General features: G+C 46.7%; 1 protein-coding gene across 1 annotated transcript; it reads left to right on the top strand.

Moving 5' to 3' along the window:
• Positions 1-1,196: 1,196 nt before the first annotated feature.
• LOC117058719 (amphiregulin-like) lies at positions 1,197-17,526 on the top strand. The gene is made up of 6 exons (XM_033170062.1): positions 1,197-1,426; positions 3,931-4,110; positions 9,590-9,776; positions 12,249-12,404; positions 15,396-15,495; positions 17,096-17,526. Exons 1-5 carry the CDS (start codon positions 1,381-1,383, stop codon positions 15,481-15,483), a joined length of 657 nt encoding a protein of 218 aa, XP_033025953.1. The 5' UTR covers positions 1,197-1,380; the 3' UTR covers positions 15,484-15,495; positions 17,096-17,526.
• Positions 17,527-18,957: the final 1,431 nt, after the last annotated feature.

Consider the following 18,957-nt stretch of genomic DNA (forward strand, 5'->3'; position numbering starts at 1 on the left):
AATGGCACACTCTTCCGTTGCCTCTCAAGACAGACAGATGCGGACTTGTGTCTTTCAAATTTCAGTGGCACCCCGTACGAGGCCGAATTTGGCACCCTTGCCAAAATTGGCCACCTTCTGTCCTGCCTGTGCACTACGTCATAGTTGCAACGCCCTGTGGCAACCGCCTCTGCCAACAACAGAATATATTTTCTGTTGTTGCTATTATTATTATTATTATTATTATTATTATTATTATTATTATTATTTACCATTCCCTCTGATTCAGGTCATATATATATATATATATATATATATATATATATATATGGGGGGGTTGCACATGTGCCCATCAAGCTGTGTGTGGGAATTATCCCTCCGTGTGTGGTGCTGTCAGGAGGGGGTCCTGCAAATGCTGTGCGTTGTGCAGAATGGAAATATTTAGGTGCGATGTTCTATCCATGGATGCATCTTGCAGAGGGGAAATTCAAGAAGGCGAGGGAGCATGGGTCCGCAGTGGGGAGCGGAGCGCATTTCTTGCGCACGGATGCCTGCCTGCAGAAGGAATTTGTGCTGCGGAGCTGTTGTGGAAAATGCCTATGTGGTTGTGCAAAGGAGGGGTGCAGAAGCTAAAGGTATCTGTCTATATGGCCTTTGCAAAGGCCAGGTTGTGCAGTCAGCTGGGGCCTGTAAAAAGCCAGGCCGGGAGCCACCTTAAGTTGAGGCTGCATAGGCCTTGTGGTGCATGTGATTCAGATTCTATACAGTTGAACCTCTGGTTACAAAGTTGACATTTTTTTTAGGCAGTGCACACCTATGTTTATGGAACTGCAAACCTTTCCAGTCATGTGTTACTCCAGTCAAATCCCACATATGAATGTGGGGAAAGATGATGGTGTGTAGCCTGGTGTAAATTAATTTGTAGCCTGGGGGGGATTACCATGGCGTGGACTGTCCCTGAGAACCGTAAACTGTCCCTGGGACAGGTGAGGGTGCTGATCCTTATTTTCAAATCTGAAACTTGACAGCTATGCCCTCTCTCCGGGCTCGTGGGGAAGCCGGGAGCAGCTCGTGAGCCGCGGCTGAATCACCTCTTGGCCCGCCTCGCCGCCTCTCCGCGCCCGCTCCGCCTCCGTGCCCTGCTCGCTCTTTGCGCCGCGCGCACCTGGGTGGCGTCTCCGGAGGCGCTCCTGTACCTTTTCCCCACCCGGCTGACGTCGAGCTGCGTCCGACCGGCCTGCCTGCCTGCCTCCACCGCATATATATCTCTCGGCAGGGATGGAGCAGGGTTGCCGTACGGCGCTCGCAGCTCGCCAGGCGCCCGTCGAGTCCCTCTGAGCCGGAGCCGCCTTTGCGCACCTGCCTAGACGTCCGCCCCCCGACGACGCGCCCGTGCCCTCCATGCGCGCCACGCTCGCCCTCCTCCGGCTGCTGCTCTGGAGCTTAGGTGAGCGGCAGGGAGGGAAGATGGGTAGGTGGGTGGGCGGGCAATGAGACCCTGGGGTGGGGGTGTGGGGGTGTCGGGTTTAACTTCGGGTGACAGACCCAAGACGGTGCACTTTGGAGAGAGGCGCTTCTGGTACAGCGATGGGAACTTGCTACATTTTCTCTCTCTTCTCACGGCTTGGCTCCAATATCCGACGGCTTCCTGATTCCAGGAGGTTGGACTGGAACAGCACCATTGTTTTGAAACAGGAGGCACCTGAAAGGCTGCAAGGGGGGGGGGTTCTCTCCTCCTTTTCCCACGCCCTACACTTGTGATCTGGCCTCGCTAACCCTACTAGATACTTGGTTCTTCCCTGTTTTTGTGACATCTTAATTAAAGCTTCCTTTATTTTTAATTTTATTTTTAAACTGCTGTTCCCTCCAAGGAGCTCGCCCCATGCATCTCCCATGCATTTCTGTGTCCTTCCTTCTGTACTTCATAGATCATAGAATTGTAAAGCTGGGAGAAGGTACCACCGAGGGTCATCTAAGTCCAACCTCTCAACACACAACGACCCCCATCCAATTTGAAACCAGACCAGACCCTGCTTAGCTTTGCAGATGTGAGGGCAGTTTTATTGCTGCACCATTCGGAGGATGGCAAGGATGAGCTAACCTGTTGGTCTCCAAATGTTGTTGGACTCCAGCTCCCTTCAGGCCCAGCCAGGGTGGTTTGGTGGTCAGGGATGGCAGGGGTTGGGGCCTGACAATGTCTGGAAGACCACAGCTTGCCAACCTCACCCACAGGTGGCACAGTTGGTCCAAAGTCACCCGGTCTACTGACCTTCTTGGCAGAAGGTGCTTCCAGACTGCCACTGTTTTGTAGACAGAAGCTGGAACACATGCCAGAAATTTAGGTTTCTGTAATTCAGGTGGATTAAGGTGCTCTGTTGCCCTAGTGCTACAATTCACTTTTTAAAAGGACTTTTAGGAAAGTGATGGGTAGGTATACACTAAAAAGTGTGGAATGAACGAACAATTAATAGAAAGACGTGTATATCCCCGCAAGTGAATCTGGGTGAACGCTTATTGTCATATAAGCACCCCATAAACAATTTGGAATGAATGCTCCAAAAAGACTGGGCATAGTCGTAAGCCCTGGGTGAACTTTGTGCAAGCAGATCAGGATGAATGCTGAATTGAACCGGTTGTCTGAAGAAGCTCTGAGTGGGGAATTTGAACGCAGCTCTTTCCAGTCTGAGTCAGGGGCTAACCATTGCACCTTGAGCTTAGAATTCATATAGCACCTCTTATATCCCTGTCTTGTTCAACAACTCTGCAAGGTTGACCAGTATTCCTGTTTCTGTATTGTAGATGGCGGGTGGTTCGAATAACAAATGGGTTACAGAATTATGTGGCTTATGGTCTTTATAACATACTTACAACTGAGTAAGTCCCACTATGTTCGGCTGGGCTTCCTTTGAGGAAAGTGCTTATAGGCTTGCAGCCACAATGTACAGTTACCCCCCCTTCTAGAAAGGTGCATTCACTCTCAACTGTAATTTCTGTCTGACCTGGAAGCAAAGGGCAGCCAACCTTGCATACTCCAGATATTGTGGACTGCAGCTTCCATCCGCCCCAATGACAGGGTCAGGAACGATGGGGTTGCAGTCCAGCAAAATCTGGAGGGTCCCATGTTGGTTATCACTGGAAGGGGTAATGCGCAGCTAATATGGGATTTGACAGATTGGGAGTTCCTCCTATAGTAATTGCCTGCGCAGGCGTTTTGGACCAAACCCACTGTGTCTGTCTAAGATGTGGCTACTGTCAGCAACTGCCACTGTTCTGGCGGCTTGTTTGTCTTGGTCGCCGCATCCCTGAGAATCTTCATCTCAGGACGCACTGGATAGCTCAGCTGCTTAGAGCATGGTGCGGAGGTTGCAGGTTCGATTCCCCATATGGGGCAGCTGCAAATTCCTGCATTGCAGGGGGTGGGACTACATGATCCTCAGGGTCCCTCCCAACTCTACAATTCTATGATTCTTGGACATTAACATCCAATGTGCCATCCTTAGAATGATGGGAGAAATCTATGGCTTAGATGCAAAGGCAATCATGTTTGTGCTCCATCCCCCAAACCAGATATTCTCAGTAAATCGTTTTGAATCGAGTAAGTCCTTTTAATAGGAGTGGGGTTTTCCTCCAAGTTCAGAGTGCTGATCATTGTAGCCATGGACTTGTGCCTACAGTGGAGAATCTGTTTCTCTTAAGCGGCGCACTCGCTGTGGTTTTGTCGAGCGGGGCATAGCAACCCAGAACTTGGGAGGCATTTTTAAAATACCGGGGAAGTATAAATGCATGATTCGCTCATTAGAAAAGCCGAGAGCTGCTTCTCGGGTGACTCACTGCTGCATAAGACTACATAAGTAATAGCTGCCTAATGTAACTTTCAGGTAAACACCTCTCTGCTGGTTTTGGCTGACTCGCAAGAATGGCATCTTGATTTGTCTCATTTCTCTGTTGCAGTGTGCCAGCATGCCGCTGGATCAGGGCTAAATGTGACGGGACAAGAGCAAAACATGCCCGTCCTGAGGACTCTTAATACACCTGCAGCTGGGGTGTTTTCCTCGGGAGTTGACTATGAAGGGACTGAAGAGGAAGAAGTGGCAATGGCACCTCAATTCCTTGTAGGTGATTCAGCTACAGGTATGTCAAAGTTGAGCTTTTGCCTGTGGAGGGCTCTATCGTCCTTGGCTGTGAGCCACGTGGAGACGAGCCTGCTGTCAGGATGTGGTGGGTTTTGTGCAAAAAAGTTGCCACCGTGTGTCTTCTACAAGGAAATACAGGACTTCTGTTTCAGTGTATCTGAAGAAGTGTGCATGCACATACCAAGCTCATACCAAGAACAAACACAGTTGGTCTCTAAGGTGCTACTGAAAAGAATTTTCTATTTTGTAAGGAAATACAGGAGAGAGTTTTTAGTTGGCCAACTTTGATCGCAACAGCACGCAAGCGCCGGGGTCCCACAGATGCTCTGCGTCTTTGTTGGTTCTTCTTCCTACGATCCAAGAACTCGCAGCTGGGCTCAACTATATATTAGCGAGATGTTAGGAGAGGTCCTAGGGACGCGGGTGGCGCTGTGGTCTAAACCACTGAGTCTCTAGGGCTTGCCGATCGGGAGGTCGGTGGTTCGAATCCCCGCGACGAGGTGAGCTCCCGTTGCTCGGTCCCAGCTCCTGCCAACCTAGCAGTTCGAAAGCACGTCAAATTGCAAGTAGATAAATAGGTACTGCTCCGGCGGAAAGGTAAACGGCATTTCCGTGCCCTGCTCTGGTTCGCCAGAAGCGGCTTAGTCATGCTGGCCACATGACCCGGAAGCTGTATGCCAGCTCCCTCGGCCTATAGAGCGAGATGAGCGCCACAACCCCAGAGTCGTCCGCAGCTGGACTTAACGGTCAGGGGTCCCTTTACCTTTACGTAGGAGAGGTCTTGTGTCTGGAATCTGTACCTTCCCACCCCATTCAAAACAATTATCAAAATAGGAATGGTCTGGGTGGTTGCTGATATAGCAGTGTGCTGTTCAGTTAACAGAATTAAGTATTAGCCTTGGTCACATGTACTGGCTTAAGCATAGGGGTGGGCAACGTGGGTTCTTAAGCGCACAGGGCTGAACCGTGCCAGGTCTCCAGCTATTTTTGGACTACAACTCCCATCATCCCTAGCCAGCAGGACTGGATGGATGATGGGAATTGTAGTCTAAAAACAGCTGGAGAGCCAGGTTTGAGAAACCCTGGTCCAGACATTTTCATGCAATGATCCAGTTCACATTTAATGCTAGACTAGTGTTCCATGCTAACTAGACTGTTGCCTGCAAATTCTGGACTTGACCTGCTTCCGTGTCAATGGGAAAAGTGCAGCTCTGGTAAGGAGGGAATACACAATTAGATGCAAAAATAGGTTTCCTATTAAAGAACGGCAACCACCAAAATTATTGCTTGGTATCTACAGAACAGACTTACCACAAGCTGGTGTAATTGTCTTTCCCTTTCCCATGGGTGAGTCTGGGAACCACAAAGAGCAGATCTGAGGATTCTCAGCACTGTCACAGACCTACAAGTTATAGGACACTCTTGGAGAAAAACTCTTCTAGCTTAAACTGGTATAAAGCCAATGGGTTTTTGCAGCATAGATCTGCTCTAAGATTATCAGTCTTTATGGTCTGGAACGCATTATTAACCAAAATTTTCAGGACAGGAAGAAATGAATGTATTTCAATTTCTCCCTCCTTCGATTTCAAGTTTTTCATTGTCTCCACAGAATAATATAACACTCAAATTCCAGTCCTTTTTTTTCACTTAAAACAAAATGCTTAGGGGTACTCTCATTTTCACTCAAAAAAAAAATCACCATTTTATAGTTCAAATCGGGGGAAATAAATACAGTAAATGCACAAAAGTTCAATGATTCACAAAATGTTTAGGGGTATGCATACTCCTGCATCCCCCCCCCCAAAAAGCACTGTCAAACACAATAATTCTGCTTTTCACTCACCAGTTGGCATTAATTTACATTGATGTAAGTTAATTACCCTGTAAAGTAGGAAGAATGGACCTTAAACATATTTTCCCATAAGTCACACCAAGTGAGTATGAGGCTAAGTCGATACTTGCCCTGCACTACCACAGTCCAGTAGGGTTTTCTTCCTTTAATATTACTAAACCTTTTAAATTTGGGTTTTTCGAACTCTGAACAATGTGAGCATGTCTTGGGTTGCAGTTCTCCTGCCACCGCTGTGGGCGAGAGTTATTTGGAATATTATTTAATTAGTGAAACCTGGGTATCGATCTGATAAGCTTTCCCAGTGCATAGTTGCAATGAAGTTTTGGGATTGGGTCCACTTCCAAAAGGATGGCAGCAGAATGTGTTGCTTGTAAATAGAGCTTTAAATTTCTGGCAAACTCAAAGCATAAGCTATTTATTCTGCTACATGGTAGGTGATCTGGGCTGCTTCTGGTTCATACTACTTTTGCATCTGCTTGGCCACAAGTCCACTAAAAATAATAATCTATGAAACTTGTATTTAAATATACATTTCAAAACACATTTCCTAGCCAAATACACACTCTTCAAATGTATTTTTACTCTTTTTTGAGCCAAGAAATGGACTGTAACACTCAAGAACTTCAGCAGATAGTAGGTAACAAAATTCCCATCTGTACCTTATTCTGGGAAGTGCAGATCTGTTTGAACTAGAATTCACCAAGAGTGAAAATCCCCAAGCATTTTTCTGCAGAGCACTGCACCCAATGTGTTCGCATCCTGCTGCTGAGCCAATTCATTTGAACCCTTCAGCTTTTGGTTCAGAAGCAGTTTCAATTTTTGGCTCACAGTTGAGCATTTAACCCTGAGAGCTGGCGGCGTTGTTTTGTTTGAGTTTTAAGGAAACGTTGGTTTAGGAACAATATTTTGCCTTCCTGACACTCGCGCCATTTATAAGACTCTTGAGGTAAGGGGCAATATTCCGTTGGCACTTTTTCAGACTGGACTGTTGTCGGTTCCAGAAAATAAAGCAGCATAGCTACGCTGCAAACTTGTAGTGGTTGCACAAGTCTTGGCTGCCTCCAAAGAATCCTGGGAATTGCTGGCTCCATTGTGGAGTCAAGGGGCAGGATAAAACTATTTAAGCAAGAGACACTTGGGGGGGGGCTGTTGAGAATTTTGCAAGCCATCGTAGGAACATCTGAATCTGCCTAGTACTGAATCAGCCCATTGGTCCATCTAGCTTAGTTTGTTGACTACCTTGAAATCCTTTGGCCCCTTCATGGCAGAATAAAGTTACCATAGGAACCAACCTTCAGGGCTGAGGTCTCCTTGGCCATCCCACAAAAATATTTGAGGGGGCCAAGCCCAAATTGTGAACATGAACAGCATCACATGATCAATTATGTGGGGCGGGGCTTACCTCCCCCCCCCCCCAATATCTTATTCAAGTTGGCACCCCTGAAAGGTACAGTGAACAAACTAAGTTCTTACTCTGGAATATGTCCATGAATAGCAGCTTGAGGAGGGTATGGACTACAAATTTCCATAGTCTCCTAAGGAAATTATAAAGTGGGCCCCCAACACTCTCAGCAGTTTTCAAACAGTCCAGGTTGGGGGGTGAGGAACCACCGAGGTTGAACATGCGAGGTTGGTGATCATGGAGCCTAGCTGGCAGAAGACTTTTGACAGCCGCTCGCAATGGCTCAAAGTGTAAATTCGTAATGCTAATTGCAACGTAGCCGTCATGTGCTGAGCAATGTGTGCAGAAAGGATGCTAGGGTGTCAGTTTGTGTGCCTGACAGGAGTTGTACACATTCCTGTTTCTCTGATGAGTGTTTTTGTATGATGTCTTCTAAACAAGTTTGTCATTCGTATGGTACGTTTTTAGAGGTACACCTAGGGTTTTTTCCACCCACCTTAGGCTAAGAGAAAATGACTGACCCAATGTACTTCAGAGTTGCTGTTGTGGGGGGGAGAACTATGTACATTGCTTAAGTTTCTTGGAGGAAGAGCATGATTAAAATGCAATAAACACACCTACAGCATGAAGTCTAGCAAGTCTTGCCGATCATGACCTAAAAAAACAAAAAAAAGGCCATCTTGTTATGTTTTGTGTTCTTAGTACCAGCGAAATGGAAAATTCAAGAGGTGATCCTGAAACTCATTTGTGTGTTAACTGATGTTTTTGCACAGGCATGTGTTGGAGGGTTGGGTGGGAATGATTTAAGAATGTCTTTCTGTCCATTAATGGCACATGTTCATTAGCACACCGCAGCAGAATCCCACAAGCATGCATTTTTAAACTGGGAGATGGCTGTGAAATCCTCTTTTAAAATTCCTCCTTGGCTGTCTGCTCAGTCCTTTGAACCCCTGTGAAATGCAAATATCTTTGGGGTTAACCATATTACCACACTTCATTAGACTTGCTAAGCATAATTAGTCGACACTACTTAATTTGCCCTTGATGCTGAGCAGTAATGTTTATGATAAAATTAGTCAACAACAGTTATTACTAGCTTGGACTTTATTGCATTTGGGAATCAAACTCGAAGCTATATTTAAAGGGCTTTAGCACATTGACTTTCTAAAATGTGTGTCACATCAACATAAGAAGCAGAGGCAAAAATCACTTCAGATCTGTGTCAGCTTCTTTCCTGGTCATATGTTACTTCTGGAGTGTGAGGTATGTATTAGGTCTAAAAATAGGAAGGGAAGCACTTCCTGAACACCAAGAGTTAAATATCTGGATCAAGCACCTTGGCCTTAGTGTGTAAAAAAAATAGTAATTATGGTTTCCTAGACTCTGTTCCTTGAGTTTCTGCTGGAACAAAGTTGTCTCCACTAGAGACATAAGCGACTTTTGTTCATCTTCTTTTGTTGTTGCTGCTGCTGCTGCTGCTGCTGCTGTTTTTTAAACAATGAACCTAAAACCTCTTCCACACGAGAATATTTGTAGGGCCGTCTTCAGTTTAAAGCTTCAGAGAGACCCAGGTGGCGCTGTGGGTTAAACCACAGAGTCTAGGGCTTGCTGATCAGAAGGTTGGTGGTTCGAATCCCTGCCACGGGGTGAGCTCCCGTTGCTCGGTCCCTGCTCCTGCCCACCTAGCAGTTTGAAAGCATGTCAAAGTGCAAGTACCGGTAGATAAATAGGGACCGCTCCAGCGGGAAGGTAAACGGCGTTTCCGTGCGCTGCTCTGGTTCGCCAGAAGAAGCTTAGTCATGCTGGCCACATGACCCGGAAGCTGCCTGCGGACAAACGCCGGCTCCCTCGGCCAGTAATGCGAGATGAGCGCCGCAACCCCAGAGTCGGACATGACTGGACCTGATGGTCAGGGGTCCCTTTACCTTTACCTTTACTTCAGTTAAAAGCAGGATGCACTGCTATCTTGTTAGAATATTGTGTATTATAGGCAAGGTCTCTAGCATGAAGGCCCTTTGTTGATCTTTGGACTTGCAGCCAAAGTGGTGTACTAGTTTGAATGGGAAACTGAGGTTGAAATGCTGCTGTCCCTGGATATATCTCTCTCCCTCTCGCCCCCTCCTTCCCTCTCAGCATGATCTACTCTGCAGTTGAAATACCACCCTGAGCTAATTCATAACTCGTCATCAATGCAAATAAACACTTTTCCCCCCTCCTTTCCAGTTGCATTTGAACTTAAAAAGCCAGCAAAATCAGAGAGCGGGAAAAAGAACTCAAACAAACCAAAAAGAAAGGGGAACAACAAGGGGAAGAAAAACAAGAAGAAAACTCCATGCGAAGCAGAGTTTAAAAACTTCTGTGTACATGGCGACTGCAAATATTACGAACATCTTCGAAAAGCCACGTGCAAGTAAGTTAACCTACTGCCTTTGAGGGCTGTCCTTCTGAATCCTGGACTTTTGCACAGAATATAATTTATTTAATATTTTCATTATGTAAGGTCCTTGGGGTAGTTGCTCGCGAGTAACCAGGCAAGACTCCGACCAGTCTTTTAGCAGTTTTATTGTGCGTGCTATTTACAGTGCAGAGCTACAAGTTCGTGTCTGTATCAGTCACTCGCAGAATCCGGGAGTGGCCCCTTCCGGCTGTGACCCCAACATAAGAGTTTCGGTATCCGAAATCTCCGCCTCCCCTCCTTACGTTTCACCCCTCTGCGCACTTGGGGCGCCGGAAATAGCGTGTCTCCCTCCTCGCCCGCTGAGTGAGGGGAGTGCAGGGTCTCTCCAACATCCCCAGAGCCTCTGCTCTCCAGACCCGGAGCTGCCTGCCCCTCCCCACTGGAGACATCACTGCTTCCTCCGCTAGAGGAGGAGGTGCTGCTGTTCAGGTGGGGCCGGGGCTCTCTGTAACATCCCGAGAGTCCTTCCACCACCCTGCTGCGCTGAGCCAGGGACAGTTCCCTGACACATTATTTATTAGATTTATATATTCCCCACGGAATAAAATACAGGATAAAGACAAAAACAGAAGGCATGTATAAGCACACCCGTGAGCACAGAGCTATTAAATGGGCAGCAAAAAATAGAAAACACGGATCTGTGGATAAATAGTTGACCGTTTTTAAAAGAAAAACACAAAGTGGGTGGGAGAATTATTGAGGAAGTTTGAGAACAAAGCTCTTATCAACAAAATAAAATAAAATAAAAAATTCCTTCCAGTAGCACCTTAGAGACCAACTAAGTTTGTTCTTGGTATGAAAGCTCATACCAACAACAAACTTAGTTGCTCTCTAAGCTGTCAACTTTTCCATTTTTTCAAGGGAAATTCCCTTATTCCGAATAGGATTCCTCACAAGAAAAGGAAAAAGTTGACAGCTATGATAGAAGCAGGTGTGTTGCGTTAAGATTAGTTTTGAGGATCCAACCAAAGGCTTTGCAATTAGAAAAAAAGCAGGAGAAAATAAAGTGGTAGTATAGAAAAATAAACATTATTTCCCATCTTAATGTAGGTTTTGTTACATTTTGAAAAATAAAATGTTATTTCATGGTTTATCATTGTTTATATTTTGAATTGGATATGTGTGCGTGTGTGCGGTGTGTGCACTGAAATCTTTTAAGTGCTTAGGGCCTCTAAAGGTCTTAATCTGACCTTACCTACCTGGACAAAGGTGTCACAGAAACCTTGATATGGGTGCTGCTGCCTGGTATCTGCATTGATTGGAATGAGCCCATTGCCATTGTTAGAATATCTGTGGTTTTTATACATGTGTTCTAAATGAAGAATAGAAACGGATGGGTTCCTTTCTGAGCAACCTTTTGGGTGGGGCAGAACCAGTGGCAAAAATGGGTGGGGCAAAAATTGTACAGAAGTCTAGTTTCTGCATAGGGTAACAGCTGCCTCTCGTATCTTCCATTCAGACAGGCGAAAGGTATTGCTGGAATTTGAGAGCACATAACTGGTCGAAGCAAATACAGGTGAAACTCAAAAAAATTAGAATATCGTTGAAAAGTCCATTTATGTAAGCAATTGTTTTCATTAGCTACTGGAGTTTAATATATGAGATAGACTCGTGACATGCAAAGCGAGATATGTCAAGCCTTTGTTTGTTATCATTGTGATGATTATGGCATCCAGCTGATGAAAACCCCAAAGTTGAAATTGTTAATTTGGGGTTCTCATCAGCTGTACGCCATAATCATCACAATTATAACAAATAAAGGCTTGACATATCTCGCTTTGCATGTCACGAGTCCATCTCATATATTAGTTTCACCTTTTAAGTTGAATCACTGAAAGAAATGAACCTTTCCACAATATTCTAATTTTTCGAGTTTCACCTGTACATCTGGGGTGCAAAGTCAGGCTAGTGAGGGGTGTGTCCTTGGGAAAACTCCAAAGGCTGGATAGAGACATCTAGAACAATAATGAGTGATGTACCTGCCCAATGGCAAAAGAGGGTTTCCAGGGGCAAAGGTGCCCAAATGTTGGTGGGCTTTGCTCACTGTCTTGTTAGCACTTCTGATTAATTCACTGTGTCACCCGCAAGTCCTCTTTGCCATGTAAATTTTAAATGATTGCGGCATTCGTAAGCTGCATAATGGGCCGCTGAACTCGTAATTTGCTCATGTGTTAAAAGAAAGAATGAAGTACAGTTTTCCTGGAATGTCCCAGCCAGACTAATTGTAGCTTAGCCTACAGCTGGCAAACTCCTCACTAGCTCTGTTGGATCTGACAACATTACATGGTGAGATCCTGGTCCTCGGGCACCAGCTTCTTGTAAGGAGCTGCAGCGGTCTTATCCAAATGGCTTGCCCTTGTGCAAACTTTGAAGCGAGCGCTCGAAAAACTGTGCGGCTAAATTCTTTGTGTGGTTAATTTTCAGGTGCCACTCGGATTACTTTGGCGAACGTTGCGTAGAGCAGTTCTTGAAGACGCACAGTACCGATGGCAACGATGTAGAAAGTTTCACATCCACAATACTTGCGTCGACGGCTGGTTTGCTCACCTTTGCTGCCATTGTGGTCATTGTAACACTGCTGTAAGTAGTACAATTTTGGTCCTTCGGTTTGTTGAAGAAACATAGTACAGTGGTACCTTGGGTTACATACGCTTCAGGTTACAGACTCCACTAACCCAGAAATAACACTTCAGGTTAAGAACTTTGCTTCAGGATAAGAACAGAAATCATGCTCTGGCGGCGCAGCGGGAGGCCCTATTAGCTAAAGTGGTGCTTCAGGTTAAGAACAGTTTCAGGTTAAGAACGGACCTCCAGAATGAATTAAGTATTTAACCCGAGGTACCACTGTAAATTGGGGGCAGAAGCACACACAATATTTTACCCACGTACACATTCTCCTGTAGTCCTTTTTTGAGTGTGTTATAGGAATAGAGTATTTGTTTGCACTACAAGTTTGTCCTAAAGTATCCCATATGAATGCAATCCAAGTCAACGGTCTAAGCCAGGCTTCCTCAAACTCGGCCCTCCAGATGTTTTGAGACTACAATTCCCATCATTCCTGACCACTGGTCCTGCTAGCTAGGGATCATGGGAGTTGTAGGCCAAAAACATCTCGATGGCCGAGTTTGAGGAAGCCTGGTTGAAGCAAACAACCTGGTGAACACTCATGAAAGTTCAACATTTCAGAAACTTTTGGATTGAAATGCAGTCTGCAGATGGTGTCCTTCAGGTCTCCAGTAACTGGTCAAACATTACGTCCTCCTAACTTTTAAGATATGGAACACGGGTGGCACTGTGGGTTAAACCACAGTGCCTAGGGCTTGCTGATCAGAAGCTTGGCGGTTCGAATCCCCGCGATGGGGTGAGCTCCCGTTGTTCGGTCCCAGCTCCTGCCCACCTAGCAGTTTGAAAGTACGTCAAAGTGCAAGTAGATAAATAGGTACCACTCTGGCGGGAAGGTAAACAGCGTTTCCATGCACTGCTCTGGTTTGCCAGAAGCGGCTTAGTCATGCTGGCAACCTGACCCGGAAGCTGTACGCCGGCTCCCTCGACCAGTAAAGCGAGATAAGCACCGCAACCCCAGAGTCGTCCGCAACTGGACCTAATGGTCAGGGGTCCCTTTACCTTTACCTTTAAGAAGTTAAGCGCTGGAACAAGCTTAATTTAAACAAATGATGGATGGGGGCACATGGTGGTCACCAAATAGTTGGGGGTGGGCAATGGGTTCAATGTGGGGTGGTGTCATGAGCTAGTGTTGCATTCGTAAACCATGGACCCTTGTGTTTTGGTGATATCATGAGGAGCGGCCCACACTCCTGTGCCGCACAATCTGAGTGGCCCCCGGTAGGAGGACAGATGGGATTCAGGCAATATCACTTACCATGACAACCAATGCCTGGCTAAGTGTGGCATCTGCATAGGTTTGCTGCATGCGATAGCATGAAGCAATGTCCCACTCATGGGGAAAAGGGGGTTTAGTGGCAACCGCACTGCTGCATTTTGTATCGTTCATAGTAAGAATTCACCTTAGATGCTGCCTCACCCTGTTTAATCTACAAATAGTAAGGCAGGGCATTCAGGCTCATTCAAAACCATGAAAATGCACAGCTGAGTGCTAATAATTTAGGATAGATCAACAGTTTATAGCCAGTTTCCATAGAGGCCAGCAAATGATACCATTTGCAGATACCCCTTAATGCTTTTTTACTAGGCAAACAAAGCATGCACAAATGGATCTGTCCATGGTATCTGTTGCTGGCAGCGATGTTGCAAACTAGCCAAATGTTCTTGAACTAAGAACAGAAATGCAAAGCCAATTCACTGCCTCCCGAAGTCTCGCTTCTGTATATATCATATTCCTCCAAGGGACTCAAGATGGCCGACATGATTCTCTGCCTCCCCATTTTACCTTCACGGCAGCCTCGTGAGGGTAAGCTGGGAACAGCTGGTCAGCCTGCCGGAAGTCGCACCTATTTGTGGAGGGGCCTTGAAGTGTCAGCCTGGATGGGGGTTAGCTGAGATGAATGGATCAGGGACTCATCGTTGACACGAAGTGAAACCTCAGAGGCCCAAGTCCACCTTCTGCTTATTCCATGATTGAGGACTCTTGGTGCGCCCTTGGTGCGCATATAGAACATGATGTTATCTAGACGGAGGCCATGGATTTGGCTTTCTGCTTCTAGAAGACTCCTTCCTTACCCTATCCCAATGGGGAGAGTCACACAAACCTCAGTACACCTACTCTGAAGGGCCCTCTCATTATTTTCCCACCCCTTGCAGCACATTTTGGCCCAAGCAATAGGACATTTCGCAGGACCCCTACCCTGAATTCCTTAAAAGGGTTTGTATACAGTGGTACCTCGGGTTAAGAACTTAATTCGTTCTGGAGGTCCGTTCTTAACCTGAAACTGTTCTTAACCTGAGGTACCACTTTAGCTAATGGGGCCTCCTGCTGCTGTCACCGCACAATTTCTGTTCTCATCCTGAAGCAAAGTTCTTAACCCGAGGTACTATTTCTAGGTTAGCGGAGTCTGTAACCTGAAGCGTCTGTAACCTGAAGCGTCTGTAACCCGAGGTACCACCGTATAGTGGTACCTTATACCACTGTATAGTGGTACCTTAGTTTACAACTATAATCCGTACCAGAGGTCCGTTTGTAAACCAAAACAGGTTGTAACCCAAAGCACGCTTTCGCCAATGGGGCCTCCAAATTTTTTTTGTTCATAACCCCCCCCCCAAAGGGTTGTAATAAAAAAAAAATCACAAACCGGGACACGCACTTCCGGGTTTGAGGTGTTTGTAATCCAAAACGTATGCAAACCAGACTGTTCGCAAACCAAGGTACCACTGTATTCTTAATGCACAGTAAACTGTGCATTGTACACGCTCTGTTTCCTAATGGCCTTCTCAGAATTATACCATGCACGAGGCAAGTTGCTTTGTCTCCGGATATAATAGGCAACGCTACGCTTGGATTTCAGATCACCGGAGTTTGCGAAAGGGGCGTTTTGTATACTTTTGGAGGGGGCTGCCTCAGTTTTCGTGACGGATTCCAATGTTGTTACTTCGCAGGGTAAGGAAAAAGTGTTCTGTGTGCGATGAAACGGAAGAAAGGAGGAGGCTCCGGCAAGAAAATGGAAGTTCCAGCAATGATGTTTAAAGGGAACTGAAGGTAAGTATTGCCTCTCAATGTGCTTTCTTCTCCAAAGGTTTTAATTATCCTAGAAACAAACAGACAAAAATCCCTCTTCGTAGAACTGACTGGGGATAGCGTCGCTTTGGGGTAATAGTGCCTTTCAGGAGAAGAGGAACCACACCCCAAATATATTGCAAATCTGGCTATGCATCATATTTGGGAAAGCGCCTTAGGTTGGTGGTAAAGCAGCTGCCCAGTATGTTCCCTGAACCAGATGGGCCAATGGCTTTCTATATATCCCTCTCTTCTGTATCAGAACTTCTATGGTGTAGTGACTGAGCAACATCTTGCCACATCTATATGTTCACTAGGTGGGTTTAAGGAAAACGCTGTATCTTAGCCCATTTCCATCCATACCCTGTTAACACCGGCCACCAACTTCACAGGGCGTCTGTTATAAGAATTACAACAGAGTATAGTACGCGGGTGGCGCTGTGGGTTAAACCACAGAGCCAAGGGTTTGCTGATCCGAAGGTCGGCGGTTTGAATCCCCACGACGGGGTGAGCTCCCGTTGCTCGGTCCCTGCTCTTGCCCACCTAGCAGTTCGAAAGCACATCAAAGTGCAAGTAGATAAATAGGTACCACTCCAGTGGGAAGGTAAACGGCGTTTCCGTGCGCTGCTCTGGTTCGCCAGAAGCTGCTTAGTCATGCTGGCCACATGACCCTGAAGCTGTACACTGGCTCCCTCGGCCAGTAACACGAGATGAGCGCCACAACCCCAGAGTCGTCTGCGACTGCACCTAATGGTCAGGGGTCCCTTTACCTTTACCTTTATAGTATGCCAAGGGAATTCTGATATTCTATATTTCCAAAATTATCACAGGGGCAGCATTTTGTCTGTTTTCCAACTTTGGGCAAGTGCTCAATTGTGCGTGGTGCATTAATTGGTTCTGTAGATGTGAACCGATGATGCTTTCTTTTCGAGCCATCCTCTTTGGCTGCAATCCTACCGTGGAGTAGCCCGCAGTAAACACAGTGGGACTCACTTCCAAAGCAAAATGTATGAGGTTGCCCTGTTTGGTTTGGGGAAGTGAGTAGAGGCAGACTATTTTCCAGTTCCACTGTCCGTCATTCCAGGGTTGAGTGCAGTGGGTAGTGTTTCCTTGAAAGTATGGACCCTGCAAGAGATGAGAATTGGGCTCTACGGTTGCGGGCATTCTCTAGGGAGCCGTCAGATGCAGAGCTGTTATTGTCAGGTCAGTATGAAGGCTCTGTCTAATTACGCAATCTATCCAGGAGCTGTCTTACGCTGGCTGGCATTGGACAGAGTCTTCTCTTGGCTGGAGATTGATCCTGGGACCCTTTTGCACCCAAAGCACGGGCTCCATCACTGAGTAGCAGGGTGCTGTTGTGCTCATGTCCAGCTTGCAGGCTTCCTTCAGGCATCTAGTCTGACACTGTGAGAACAGGGTGCTGGACTAAATGGGCCGTTGGCCTGATTCAACAGGCCCCTCTTATGTCCAGGTGGCCCACTGAATCCTGCTTTTTAACTCTTGGGAAACACTTTCGGTAGCTCCCAGCTTGGCGCGATGATGTCCCCTGTCGAAGCTGTTACCCAGTTCTTGCCTCTTCTAGGAGATGCAGCTGAAAAGGCTGTTGCCGAAGCACACGCCCTTCCGTGGAGGCACGTCGGGAAAGGTCAGACTGAGAACCTCAGAGGAGCACGTTGAGAGCCTGAGACCTTGTCTGCCCAACATGGAAGATGCCGCAAGGAGGGGGTTTTGCACTCCCTTTGCCTCTCTGCAGCTGCCAGAGGATGCCAGGCAATGTCGCCACACTTGCAGGAATTAACATCTGTAGAGTTTCCACAGCCGCCGGAGAGCTGCCCCACCCTGTTCAGTACTGGAAGACGACCCAAAGATGGTTGCCGTGTGTGCGTTAATCTGTCACCGGAGAACTATCGGCAGGTAGTTTACAGAGACTTCTGTGTGCAAGGGAGAGAATTTAGGAGATGTTCATGCCTGCATGATGGGTTGTTTTTTCTTCTTCTTTGTGTTGTTACTGACTTCCACACACACACCCCTCGAGGTGAAAGGGGGGGGGGAAACAGAGCAGGCTTTGAAATAAGTCTCACGTTGCTTAAAGAGCTCTGTGACTCCCAGCCTGGGATAAACGGCACAGGGTGTGTCTGTCTTCTGCTACACCTCCACCTGTTGTCATCTTGAGGGCTCCTGCTTGCTGCCTGAAAAGGTGGCAGACCAGAAATGTCACTGCTGTCTGCTTTCTGTTCTGGATGTCTTACCATGGAGGTGCACGAGCTGTTTCCAAGTTTGCTGCTGCTATAGTTCTTTCTTTCTTTCTTTCTTTCTTTCTTTCTTTCTTTCTTTCTTTCTTTCTTTCTTTCTTTCTTTCTTTCTTTCTTTCTTTCTTTGATAAATGTATGTTTTTAATACCAACATCTAACAGCAAAACTCTCACGTAAGAGTTTCTTGTTGCTGCTGTCTCGGGGTTTGTCCAATCCCAGCAGTGGCATAGCATGGGCGAGGCAACAGGGGTGCAAAATTTCAAAAGGGGGGGGGGAAATGAAGTAGTAATCATAAATAAAAAAATAGTGTGCCCTCCCTCTCACACAGAAGATCTCCTAATGTTTGTGTGGGCAGGCTGAAGAGTGGATTTGGGCGACGGCCAATTGCTAGGGTGCCCTCTGCACGGGCTTTAGAAAGATACCCATTCCTAACCAATCCCCTGTCCCACCCTCTGCCATGCTCGACACTCGCAGGGCACCACTGCTGCCACTTGGGTAAGTTGCTGAGCTATTGCCCCTTCATTCCAGCCTATTGGTGGGCAGTGCTGAGGATACTTGCTTTGCCCCGGGCTCTGGCAACACATGCTATGCCACTAAATCCCAGTCAGCTGCAATGTGCCAAAACTGGAGTATTGTTGAACTGTCCCTTTAGCATTCAGAAGCCCAGGGCTGCTGTTTTCGCAACCTGTGCTGTGTAACAATCGAGACAGCTGAGATGTTGAAATAACACTAAAGGCCACCTACTGAAGTTCTCCTCAAAGCACAGATTGTTCTGGAGTTAAGTAGGTTGGGAAGTGAATTCTAAATCAGCAGTCTGGTGGTTCCCGTAATCCTTGGAGAGCTTGCCGTAAGAGAGGTCATAAAATGAGACTGTTTTGCCAGTCCTGTTGTCTTGCTGCTTCTGCCTTGAAGCCTGGATCAGGTCTGGGGATCCTGTGGCTCTCCTGATGTTTCTGGAGCTCTCCATCAGCTCTAGCCAACTTGGCCCAAGGTCAGGAATGATGCAAGTTATATTCCATCAACATCTGGAGGAAAACAGGTTCTTCTCCCACCTCAAGTAAAGAATAAATTCTTGTGCCAATGCAGTAACAGCGGCCCCTTCTCAGTGCCCTTTGGAATACGGGGGCAAATGCATGCTGGAATATGCCCATTTATGGCAAAAGTGAATGATGAGCAATCATATAAGGCAACT

This window comes from Lacerta agilis, chromosome 14 (genome assembly GCF_009819535.1).
Source record: "Lacerta agilis isolate rLacAgi1 chromosome 14, rLacAgi1.pri, whole genome shotgun sequence".
Taxonomy (NCBI): Eukaryota; Metazoa; Chordata; class Lepidosauria; order Squamata; family Lacertidae; genus Lacerta; species Lacerta agilis.